The 12,275-nt window shown below is 48.9% G+C and overlaps 2 protein-coding genes and 3 long non-coding RNA genes across 9 annotated transcripts in view; 4 read left to right on the top strand and 1 right to left on the bottom strand.

The window, feature by feature from the left end:
- The window catches only part of hwt (SH2 domain-containing adapter heavyweight), a 62,833-nt gene extending 55,728 nt beyond the window's left edge, over positions 1-7,105 (top strand). For 2 of the 5 annotated variants that reach the window (XM_020948345.2, XM_086835780.1), the window contains 4 exons: positions 782-4,120; positions 4,182-4,365; positions 4,445-4,564; positions 4,634-7,105. In XM_020948345.2, coding sequence (XP_020804004.2) covers positions 782-4,120; positions 4,182-4,365; positions 4,445-4,564; positions 4,634-4,820 — 3,830 coding nt within the window. In that variant the 3' untranslated portion in view covers positions 4,821-7,105. Of the gene's footprint in view, positions 1-781; positions 4,121-4,178; positions 4,366-4,444; positions 4,565-4,633 lie in introns of all 5 variants that reach the window. The other 3 variants (XM_086835778.1, XM_086835779.1, XM_086835781.1) reach the window with 2 other exon arrangements.
- LOC147643257 (uncharacterized) lies at positions 7,053-7,444 on the bottom strand. The gene is made up of 2 exons (XR_015272353.1): positions 7,270-7,444; positions 7,053-7,203 (listed from the first exon to the last, which is right to left on the bottom strand). It is a non-coding gene; the product is annotated as an uncharacterized LOC147643257 (long non-coding RNA).
- A 127-nt stretch (positions 7,445-7,571) lies between these two features.
- On the top strand, positions 7,572-9,277 carry LOC147643256 (uncharacterized). The gene is made up of 3 exons (XR_015272347.1): positions 7,572-7,652; positions 8,169-8,525; positions 8,590-9,277. It is a non-coding gene; the product is annotated as an uncharacterized LOC147643256 (long non-coding RNA).
- A 763-nt stretch (positions 9,278-10,040) lies between these two features.
- Positions 10,041-11,706, top strand: LOC147643255 (uncharacterized). The gene is made up of 3 exons (XM_086835789.1): positions 10,041-10,088; positions 10,161-10,907; positions 10,972-11,706. Exons 2-3 carry the CDS (start codon positions 10,467-10,469, stop codon positions 11,008-11,010), a joined length of 480 nt encoding a protein of 159 aa, XP_086691915.1. The 5' UTR covers positions 10,041-10,088; positions 10,161-10,466; the 3' UTR covers positions 11,011-11,706.
- Positions 11,127-11,928, top strand: LOC147643254 (uncharacterized). Its single transcript, XR_015272352.1, has 3 exons — positions 11,127-11,563; positions 11,622-11,707; positions 11,774-11,928. It is a non-coding gene; the product is annotated as an uncharacterized LOC147643254 (long non-coding RNA).
- The last annotated feature ends 347 nt before the right edge of the window (positions 11,929-12,275 follow it).

The following is a 12,275-nucleotide window of genomic DNA, read 5'->3' as shown; positions in this document are numbered from 1 at the left end:
GGAATAAAATGAGCAAAATGCATGAGGAATAGTAGGACAATAAGTACCAAAAAATAGAAGTAGAAAAAGGAGGAATAGTAAGAGATATAGTAGGGGCAAAAGTAGGAGCAATGGTAGGAGCAATGGTAGGAGCAATAGTAGTAGGAGGAGTAAGAGGAGTAGTAGGAAAATAAATAGGAACAAAAATAGGATGAGGATTTAAGTCAATATTTATCAATATTTTAATGGGACAATTTTTTTGACAAAATCAAATTTTAAAAAACTCATAACTAAGCTAAAAAGGCATTAATTTTAATTTGGAGAGCTGTCCTACGTTAGTTTTTGTTAGGGTAATAAATCTGCATACTCTGTTTGAAATGTAAAAAATTAAATTTTTTTGTTTGATTTTTGACAATTTTAACGATGTAACCCCTTAAAAAATGTTGAAATAATTTGAATTTTTTTTTGTTCTCTGCTATATAGCTAGATCGATTCGGCTTTTGATGCTGATCAAGAATATATATGATTTATAGGGTCGGAAATGAGTCCATCACTTAGTTTTAAACTTCTGACTGAAATTAGAATACACTAAAAGGTTTTAGAAAAAGGAGAAAACTAAGATCTTCACCACAAAAAGCTGCCCCTAAAATCTATGTTAATCCTCTCAAACCACATACCACAAAGTATTTATAAGCTCTGGATCAGGATGTTCCCTTTAGTTTTAAGAAACCCCTTCCCTAAGAAATCAATTATTAAATTCTTTATACTGACTTTCCACTCTTTATTCCCCCCCCCCCCACAGATTCTTCGGCACCCAAGTCTTCCGACGACGAGGCGGACATAGACGAGGAGGTCGAGCAGCAGCCACCTTTACCAGTGCCGCCAAGCGCCGTCACCTCCACCGCCGCTGCACAGGCTCCGCAGACGGGACACGGTCTCAACTCACCAGATTCCATATCCGATGACCTGGTGCGTCCCCTGCCGCCACAACTCCAGCGAAGTCCACGCAAACTGACCGTTGCCACCGCCGAGCACAGCAAGCGCCAGCCGTCGCCCTACTACTACTCCGATCTTCTGAAGAGTCGCGACAAGGACAAGGAGCGGGACAAGGACAAGGAGGAGATCAAGCTCAAGTGCCGCCAGTCGACGGCCAGTGAGCCGCCGCTGCAGCAGCCGCACCAGCAGCCGACGGTTGGCTATCGCAAGAGCTCCAGCTTGGATGTGCCCCAGGCCGAGGAGCAGCAACAGCAGCAGCCAGTACAGGATAGCCAAGGAGAGGAGGAACAGCTGCAGCAACATCCCGATCTTGAGCTTGCCGAGCAGCCAGAAGATCAGGACACCGAACCCCGTCCCGACTCACAGTCAACGCCCAAGCGTTACAGCTTCACCGAGGAGGGAGTGCACATCATTCGCTGCGAGACTCCGAGCACCAGCACCTCCGAGGAATCGGACTGCAGTGAGTGCCTCAAGCGACGCGAGTGGCACGCTCGGGCCTTGGCCCTCGTCCGCAAGACCTGCAACGTTCAGCCGCGAAATCTACAGAATCCCACCACTGGCAGTGAGCTACAGCTCCAGCTGCAGCACTGCGACGCAGGCGAGGGTGAGCTCCTCAAGTGCTGCCCCCCACCAGTACAGTCATTAGCTTCGCTACCACAACCATTACCACTACCACTACCACTACCGCTGGGAGCTGAGGCCAGTGTCCAGCCGATGCCACCGCACCGCCTGCTGGGACTGGGACCAGCAGCCGTGTGCGGAGCTTGCATAACATCCGCCTCTGCTTTATCCAAGGCAAACACCTCCGCCTCCGGCGGCCGGGGGCCCGAGCCCGGCGATGAGCTGGAGGAGGAGTACTTCCGGCCGCGCAGCATCTTCTATGTGCATCCGCATGGCGTCCATGAGTGTGCCGAGTGCGCCCAGCCTCCAGCGCCACCAGCAACTAACGCTACCGCTACCGCTTCCGCTCCAGCCACGGCTTCGGCTCCATCGTTGAGCATACCATCGCAGTCGGTGAATACGCTCGATCTTTACGGCGACGACGAGCGTGAAGAGGACGACGACGAGGAGGAGGAGGACGAAGACGACTCCGAGGAGGACGACGACGACTCCGAGGACATCATGGGCAGCCGGCGGCGTCAGATATACGAGACCGCCTTCGACTGCAAGATAGCCAAGTCGGATGACGATCTGGATGAGGTGGATCGCATCACCAATCACTCGGTGCTGCTGCAGCTGAGCAATGGCAATGGCGATGCCATGGCCATACCCACCACAAGCAACACCACCACCACCACCATCACCACCACCAGCAAGGCGGCCAAGTCGGCCCGCAATGAGTGCAAGCGGGCCAAGAACAGCAAGAACCAGGCGCTCCAAGAGCAGACGGGCGAGGCCCATGTCCAGGTGCATCAGGTCCAGGTGGAGCTGGGCAAGCTGCAGCTCAGCCAGGTGGATCAGCAGAATCAGAACCAAAATCGAAGCACCGGCAGTGGATCAACGGAGCCAGCTGGAACCACTGGCAGTGGAGGAGGAGTTGGAGTAAGTGCCACAAGCACTCAGCAGCTGCCGGTGCGCGGCTATACACCATCTCCACCATCGACGGCACCGCTCCCGATGAAGTTTCCCGGCAAACACGAACGCTACCTGAACATGAATAGCATTCGGAGTGCTCCCAATTTGCCGGCTGCAAATCCGGCGCATCCACGTCTTCGGGATCTTCGCCTGCCCATCCAATCCATGCGGCAACAGCAGCAACTCTGCACGGGCAGCAGCAATGACAACAGCCTCACCGACAGCGCCTACGTGAATCCGCCCTCGACCAATTCCAATTCGAATGCGGCCTCCGTTTCCGCCTCTGCCTCCGTTTCCGTTTCCGCCTCCGCTTCGGCATCCGCTGCGGGAGCAGGAGGAGGCGGAGGAGTGACGGGAGCTGCCCGCCGGCCGCGCTCTTTTGTGCTGGAATCTGGACGAGTACTTGAACTGCGACGCAGTGGCGGTGGTGGAGGTGGAGGCCATCATCAGTCGGGTGGCCAGACATCCGGCCAGCGGCAGCATCATCATCACCATCACCATCATCATGCCGGAGGAGCTGGAGCCGGAGCAGCAGGAGCTGGAGCTGCCAGTAGAAGGAGTCGTCATGGTCATGGCCATGGACAGGGTCAGGCGACGGGACAGCAGCAGCAGCAGCACAACTACAGCAGCACGGAGAGCATAGCCACATCGAGCAGTGGCGGCAGCATGGAATCTTTGCGCTCGAGCACCAGCGAGGGAAACCGCAGCACCTCCAGCTCAGAGTCACGACACTCCAGCTCTCTTAGTTCGCACAGCTCGGAAAGCGGCAGCGGTGGCAGCGCTGGCTCCAGCGTGGCTTATCCTTTGAGGCCGGCACCCCTGCTGCTGCACTCCAAGCTGCACATCCTCAGCCCCATCTCTGACAAGTCATCGCAGGAGCCGGCCTCGGCCAGTGCCTCCGAGCAGTCACAGCAGCCGTCCCAGCAACAGCAACAGCAGGCGCCAGTGGCGGCGCCGGAGGAGGACTTAATTGGTGTCTCGCAAACTGGTAGCCAGCAAGTAACCACCTCCATGAAGCAGCAGCGTAACCGTGGAGCACCGAACAAGGCACTGCTTCAGCTGGCCGATGAACTGCTTGGCTCCGACAGTGGCATCTCGTTGCATTCCCGGGAGGAGGGCAAACCACAGGCCTTGGCCCTCCAGCGGCTGACGTTGCCCAAGCTGCAGCTGATTGGAGCAGAGGGTACTGTCTCTGGAGCCAGTGGAACTGGAGCTGTAGGATCGACGGCAGCAGGTGGTGCAGCTATTGGTAGTGGAACGGGAACCGGAGCTGCTGCCGGCGGCGGCGGTGTAACTGGTCTTCCCCAGGATCTGCGCGACCTGCCCTTCGATATGCCCAAATTGAGGCGTCGCAAGACGTTGCAACAGGAGGCAGCCTGCACCTCGGGCAGTGCCACCTCTGTGGATCTGGGCGAGCTACCCTTCGACATGCCGAAGCTAAGGCGTCGTCTCAGGGCAAACCAGGCGGAGATTAATAACCTGCTGATGCACAGCACCGAGTCCAGTGGCATCTCGCAGGCCTCCTCCAGTCATTCGATGCGCGACGACCAGAAGCTGGCCAGCAAATTGGGTGCGTACCCATTGGGAATATCTCCTGAACTTGACTAATGATCTCTCTCTTTCTCCAGCAGACACGGCTCTATTCCGGCAGAACCTCACCCTCAACCTGAACGAGTCACGGCAGGCCACCAAGCAGTTTGGCAGCCTGGATCTGCGGGGTCTCAGCAGCACCAAGGAGCTGAACATGAATCTCAGTCAGGGCTATGTAACAGCCGTGGATCTAATCGATGTAACCATTCCTCTAGAACGGCAGGGGTAAGTTGTTGTGGGTTTAAAGATGATATGTTTAAATTAAGATACATCTTTAATAATTCCTCCTCTTTCCATTTATTAGCTGGTATCACGGCGCCATAACTAGGATTGAGGCGGAGACCACACTGCGTCCCCTGGCCGAGGGCTCGTTTCTCGTACGCAACTGCGAGTCCACCAAGCAGGACTACTCCCTGTCCCTCAAGTAAGTTCATCAGTTAAATATCTAGAATGATTCGCTGCTAATCTTTTAATATAAATTCTTAACCTACAGGGGCGCCAAGGGATTCATGCATATGCGGATCCAACGCAACGAGACCGGACAGTACATCCTGGGCCAGTTCAGTCGACCCTTCGAGACGGTGCCGGAGATGATCCGGCACTTTTGCCTGAACCGGCTGCCAGTGCGCGGTGCCGAGCACATGTGTCTGATCGAGCCGGTCATTGTCCAGCTGCTCTAGGCGGGATGATCTGCCCCGGATGGGGATGGGTATGGTTAGTGGGTATTGGGGATGATGGAACCAAACAGAATAACATATTAATAGCGTGTAGAGGAACCTAGGAACCTATGTGAACAGTGTATGCACTAGTTATTATATGCGAGAGAGATACATACATTCATACATAGGTTTGTAAAAGCGAAAAATTGCAATTTTTCATATGTATGTGTATGTTTTTTTTTTTTATTAATAACATTAATATTTTTTTTATCATTGGATCAATGTTTTTTGTAAGCAAAAACAAATAGGAAGTACACACACCCAAACAGGACACACGAACTAGTTTAGCGTTTAAAGTACGTAGCACATTCAGACAATACCAAGCAAATTACAAGAGTAAAAAACCAAAGCGATATTTATATAGAAGGCATACATATATATACAAGCAAGCTAGCAGACAAGGAAGCAAGCATGATGATATATACAAGATCAATCTATATATATATACATTTATATATAGAGACAAAGCCGGAGTCGCTACAGAAACGGGGAGACGAACATGGCTGAGAGGCATTTTTTTAGATGTGTTTTACACCGAACTTGGAACAGTAGTAGATGCAATCACACACACAAACACACACCCGACTCTCACTTGACGATTTCTGCAACTTTTCCGTAGTAAACACACAACACACACACTACCGCCAGGATGTAGGAGGCAGGCGGCGTAGCAGTCATCGTCATCGCTTGGGGCACGACCTTTACACACTAAGAAGAAAAGTTTTAGCAAGCAACTCTAAAAATTTGTTGATTAATTTTATGTTAAACAAAAGAAAAAGACAAAAACAAAAAGGAAAAATCCAAAATATGTATATCAATATATATATATATATATATAAAACGAAAACTAACTTTAGCAAGTGCAGGAGAGCGATGCCATTTTTTTGTCTTAGCTGTTAGGTCACGAAGGAGAGGAGGTACGCGATGTGTAGGACGCTCAAAGCGCTTTTGGTTAAAGGATCGCATAGGATCTAGAATGCTAGATGGAGTTTGGAGGTAGGTGGGGAAGAAAGATATAGCAACGCATATGAACAGTCGGTTTAAGTGTTAGTTTCTAATTGAGTAATTGAGGTAGGATGAGCAGGCAAAACTAAATATATATATATATATGTATTATGGATGCTAAACTTACTATTTATATTTCTATATATACATTTATATATATATATAAATATATATATATATATATATATATATATATATATATATATATACACGATATTACAAGAAAAGAGCAGTCAATGGTTTTTTGGTTCCAGTTCCGAGATGAGCAGCAAAGTGCAGGATGCTAATTAACTATTAATTATTATTGTTTACGGAAGAGTCGTCCTTGTGTTCCACCTTCGTACCGCCGAGCAATACATCCAGAAACTTTTCTTTCCTTCCTTCCGCATATATATATATATATATATATATTTGTATGTATATGTATATCTGTGCGTGTGCCAAAGTATTATCCTAGTCATTAATATATATTTATATTATGTATGTGAATATCATCAAAATATCTTCTCATTTTTGTTAATTGTTGCCTAATTTCTAATTCCACGCAATCGCAGTGCAATATATATGTATTATTATTATATTATAAGTTTATCCTTAATTTAAATCTAAGTTTCATGTCCTGATTTCTTCGTATATATAGCAGCAAAGCGAGTGCAGACTTTTTGTAAATATAAACACAAGATATATATTATATATAGAGTACAGCAAGGCCGATATAAAGATATATGATTGATTTCCTTTGCAAACAGGACACACACACAACTTTCTAAGCTAAGATTTCAACTTTATATAGAGACAGCAACCCCACATACGACCTACACATACATAAATAGCAATATATGTATTTCGAGGCTTCCGTAGCAGTAAAGAACCAACAAACAAACAAACAGAAAACTCAGCAATAATACCAGCACTCGATCGATCTGAGTACTGGCGTTCGTTTTTAGTTATTCCCCTTATTTTCTCATTTTTATTCTCATTTTGTGTGTATAAAATGTACTTAGGTCTTTGGGCTTACTCTAACCAAAAACCTTGTATTCCAAACTAGAGGCGCTCGCTCTCTCTCTACGGCACCCTAATATCTGATTAATTCAATTAGTACAGAACGAATACGTAATTTAACACGAGCAGCAAGCAGAGCAACAAAAAAAAATTAACAAAACAGAAACCGTAAGAAAAACAACAACAAACGAAACAAACGAAATGTATTTAATAAAATAAATATAAAAAATTAAAAAAAACACTCGAATATTTTTTTTCAATGATTTTAACAAATAATTGCAACCATACATTCAGTCTGGGATTGCCAGCGGGCTTGTGTACGATCTCCGGTTCGTTGCTGTTAATATAAGAATGAAAATTCATTGAGAATCAAACTTCTTTAAGTAGTTTATCTAACACTTGCCCATTTCTATTCAACTCCTGGGTGGACTGGACATTGCGCAGTTTTCCGGGCCCATAGCAGTGCTCTACCTCAGAGTCCTCATCGTCATCGTCGTCTGTGCTGAGTTTGCTGGAGAGGAAAAACGTAAGATGATAAGATGACTATTCTTGAAAGCCTTGACGTGCACTCACAGCTTGTCCAGCGAAGCCTTCAGTGTGTTCTGCCTGTTAATCTTGCGCAGGCGCTTCAGCTCCGACTTGCGCGGAAGTGGAAATGGTCCCGGTAATCAGCTTCTGCTGCGGCGGCTCTGGTGTCATGTTTTAGCAGTTGGGTCCAATGTAAGGCTTCTCCTGACGGGTGACCACAGTCAGCTTGAGCGGTTGCAGCTGCTGCTTGTGCTGGAGGTTGTTGTTGCTTTGCGAGAAGGCCGAGATGCCGGAGTCATTCGAATACTGGCCATCGAGGCTCTCCTCCTGGTGTTGGATAGCTCATCAATGGACATAGGATGAAAAAGCTGCAGAAAGTCAAAGCGGTCACATTTCATTATTAAAGTAGTAATGAGTTGGTTACACTGCAAAAAGCTCGATATATTGGCTATGGTCACACCTGTTTGAAAATCGATTTATTTCGATGACGATATTTAGATCGACTCGCATGGCTGCATGCCATAAGCTGATCGTCACAGCGGTTTTGGGTTATGGTGAATGCACTCAGGAGTAGCCACAGGATCAGGATGAGCTTGATCAAGACCGGGGCGTGCTGATCACAGCCCAGCCGGCGGCAGTGCAGACCACTACTCTCCTGCTGCCCATTGATGAGCTATCCAACACACCCTCGCTGGCCACTAGCGTAAACAGCGCCAAGGAGAAGATCCTCGATGACCCACATTCTGGTGACTCTGGCATCTCGTCTCCTCGTAGAGATACAACAACCTTCAGGACAAGCAGCAGCAGCCGCTTAAGCTGACCGTAGTCACCCCCCAGGAGCAGCGTTACATTGGACCCAACTGCTCCAACATGACACCGGAGCCGCCGCTGCAGACCAGAACCATTTCCATGCCGCAGCTGAGTGGCCTGCCCTACCAAGGGCGTGATTCAGCGGCTTATAGCCTCCCATGGCAAGCTGGTGACACCCAATATTCCCCTGCGGGACTCGGAGGGCACGCCTTTGCGTCGAGGCTATGTGCCCGTCTAGCAGAATCTCCAGCGGGAGCTTCAGGACCTCAAGTCGCGCGAGACGAGCAGGCAGAACACACTGAAGGCTTCGCTGGACAAGCTGTGAGTACAAGACAAGGCTTTCAAGAATCGTCCTCTTATCATCTTACGTTTTTTACGTTTCCAGCCAGCTCAGCACAGACGAGACCGATGCGGACGATGAGGACTCTGAGGTGGAGCACTGCTTTGTTTTCGGCTATGGTGAATGCACTCAAAAGCAGCTACAGGATCGGGATAAGCTGGATTATGTCCAGGGCGTGCTAGTCACGGCCCGGCCGGCGGCAGTGCAGACCACTACTCTCCTGCTGCCCATTGATGAGCTATCCAACACACCCTCGCTGGCCTCTAGCGTGAACAGCGCCAAGCAGGAGAGCCTCGATGACCAGCATTCGGATGACTGCCATCTCGGCCTCCTCGCAGAGCAACACAACTGCTACAACATGACACCGGAGCCACCGCAGCAGAAGCTTAGTTACCAGGACCATTTCGGTGGCCTGCCCCAGAAGCGTTAGTTTGCCTTAGGTGGTGCCTCTAGCAAGGGCATGATGCATCGGGTTATTGCCTTCCATGGCAAGCTTGTGACACCCAATATTCTCCTGCCGCCGCCTCGCCATTGGGCAACATCACCAGCTCCGGGACCAATCAGAATGGAAGTCAGAACAGCAACAGCATCAAGCAGACAACACTGAAGGCATCTCTGGACAAGCTGCGAGTACAGGACAAGGCTTTTAAGAATCGTACTCTTATCATCTTAAATTTTTCCTCTCCAGCCAACTCAGCACTCTGAGGTGGAGCACTGCTATGGATCCGGAAAACTGCGCAATGCCCAGTCGACCCAGGAGTTGGATAGAAATGGGCAAGTGTTAGATAACCTACTTAAAGAAGTTTGATTCTCATTGAATTTTCATTCTTATATCAACAGCAACGAACCGGAGATCGTACGCCAATGAAGCCATCAATGGCAGCATTAATGGGATGCGTCCGGCCAAGTCGCTGGCCCAGCTGTGTGATCTGACACCCAAGAAGGCGCCCTCATCGCGAGACCTCATTACCCAGTGAGAGCCTGATCAAGAAAAATGCAAAGCCAGTAGAGGTGGAGAGCTATCGATGGCACTATCGACACTATCGATGGTTTGGCGCTATCGCACCGCCATCGATGGCAGCCCTGCACTATCGATAGTTTTTCACGCGGCTTATCACATCACAAAGAAAAAATAAAGTTGAAAGTGGAACGCCAAAATATAGTGAAAAGCTAAAGTATAGCTGAAAGTAAAAATCTCCTAATGCTCTTTTTAAAAAAGAATTAGTTTTGTACTTCTTTTCCGCTCGAATACACAGTTCGACGATGTACTTTTTATACAATCCCTAATCAAAAAAATAAATAAATAAATTAATTTTTTATTTTTAAAGAGTTAAAAATATAATAAAGTTTTGTTCAAATTTCATTTTATAGCTTTTTTTACATCTAAAAATTCAAAAGCATAACACTACCGATAGTACTATCGACACTATCGATGGTTTGAGAAAAATAATCGCTCACTATCGATGGCGACGACTATCGATAGTTCTCCACCTCTAAAAGCCAGGACGGTTATCAAGGCGGCCATATCGCTGCTTGTAAAGAAGGTGAGACCATATCCATTATTACAAGCTTTTTCAAGTGTGGCCAACTCATGTTTCGCTACTTTTACATCGAAGTGTGACCGCTTTGACTTTTAGCTGGTTGCCTGCAGCCATGTGCAACAGCGACGATCAGTGACGATGTGCAGCATTGACTATCGATTGCTGAATAACCATACGCAGCTTTGACTATCGATTTCTGGCGTGGAACCATGTGCAGCTTTGACATCCAACGTTTTAGGTTATGGTCAATGGACTCAGAAGCAGACACAGGTTTAGGATAAGCTGGATCATGTCCAGGGCGTGCTAGTCACAGCCCAGCTGGCGGCAGTGCAGACCACTACTCTCCTGCTGCCCATTGATGAGCTCTCCAATACACCCTCGATGGCCTCTAGCGTGAACAGCGCTAAGGTGAAGTTCCTCGATGATTCGCATTCGGATGACTCTGGCAACTCGGCCTCCTCCCAGAGCAACAACAACGTCCAAGCCAAGCAGCAGCAGCCGCTCAAGCTGACCGTGGTCACCCGCAAGGAACAGCGTTACATTGGACCCAACTGCTCCAACATGACACCGGAGCCGCCGCTGCAGACCAGAACCATTTCCATGCCGCAGCTGAGCGGCCTGCCCTACCAAGGGCGTAATTCAGCAGCTTATAGCCTCCCATGGCAAGCTGGTGACACCCAATATTCCCCTGCGGGACTCGGAGGGCACGCCTTTGCGTCGAGGCTATGTGCCCGTCTAGCAGAATCTGCAGCGGAAGCTTCAGGACCTCAAGTCGCGCGAGACGGGCAGGCAGAACACACTGAAGGCTTCGCTGGACAAGCTGTGAGTACAAGACAAGGCTTTCAAGAATCGTCCTCTTATCATCTTACGTTTTTTACGTTTCCAGCCAACTCAGCACAGACGAGGCCGATGCGGACGACGATGACGATGAGGACTCTGAGGTGGAGCACTGCTTTGTTTTCGGCTATGGTGAATGCACTCAAAAGCAGCTACAGGATCGGGATAAGCTGGATCATGTCCAGGGCGTGCTAGTCACAGCCCGGCCGGCGGCAGTGCAGACCACTACTCTCCTGCTGCCCATTGATGAGCTATCCAAAACACCCTCGCTGGCCTCTAGCGTCAAGCGCCAAGCAGGAGAGCCTCGATGGCCAGCATTCGGATGACTGCCATCTCGGCCTCCTCGCAGAGCAACACAACTGCTACAACATGACACCGGAGCCACCGCAGCAGAAGCTTAGTTACCAGGACCATTTCGGTGGCCTGCCCCAGAAGCGTTAGTTTGCCTTAGGTGGTGCCTCTAGCAAGGGCATGATGCATCGGGTTATTGCCTTCCATGGCAAGCTTGTGACACCCAATATTCTCCTGCCGCCGCCTCGCCATTGGGCAACATCACCAGCTCCGGGACCAATCAGAATGGAAGTCAGAACAGCAACAGCATCAGGCAGACAACACTGAAGGCATCTCTGGACAAGCTGCGAGTACAGGACAAGGCTTTTAAGAATCGTACTCTTATCATCTTAAATTTTTCCTCTCCAGCCAACTCAGCACTCTGAGGTGGAGCACTGCTATGGATCCGGAAAACTGCGCAATGCCCAGTCGACCCAGGAGTTGGATAGAAATGGGCAAGTGTTAGATAACCTACTTAAAGAAGTTTGATTCTCATTGAATTTTCATTCTTATATCAACAGCAACGAACCGGAGATCGTACGCCAATGGAGCCATCAATGGCAGCATTAATGGGATGCGTCCGGCCAAGTCGCTGGCCCAGCTGTGTGATCTGACACCCAAGAAGGCGCCCTCATCGCGAGACCTCATTACCCAGTGAGAGCCTGATCAAGAAAAATGCAAAGCCAGGACGGTTATCAAGGCGGCCATATCGCTGCTTGTAAAGAAGGTGAGACCATATCCATTATTACAAGCTTTTTCAAGTGTGGCCAACTCATGTTTCGCTACTTTTACATCGAAGTGTGACCGCTTTGACTTTTAGCTGGTTGCCTGCAGCCATGTGCAACAGCGACGATCAGTGACGATGTGCAGCATTGACTATCGATTGCTGAATAACCATACGCAGCTTTGACTATCGATTTCTGGCGTGGAACCATGTGCAGCTTTGACATCCAACGTTTTAGGTTATGGTCAATGGACTCAGAAGCAGACACAGGTTTAGGATAAGCTGGATCATGTCCAGGG

The sequence above is a fragment of the Drosophila serrata genome, unplaced genomic scaffold, assembly GCF_035046125.1.
Source record: "Drosophila serrata isolate PLE 108 unplaced genomic scaffold, ASM3504612v1 contig_276, whole genome shotgun sequence".
NCBI lineage: Eukaryota > Metazoa > Arthropoda > Insecta > Diptera > Drosophilidae > Drosophila > Drosophila serrata.
The sequence above is the reverse complement of the archived record's forward strand: the minus strand, read 5'-3'. Positions and strand labels throughout refer to the sequence as shown.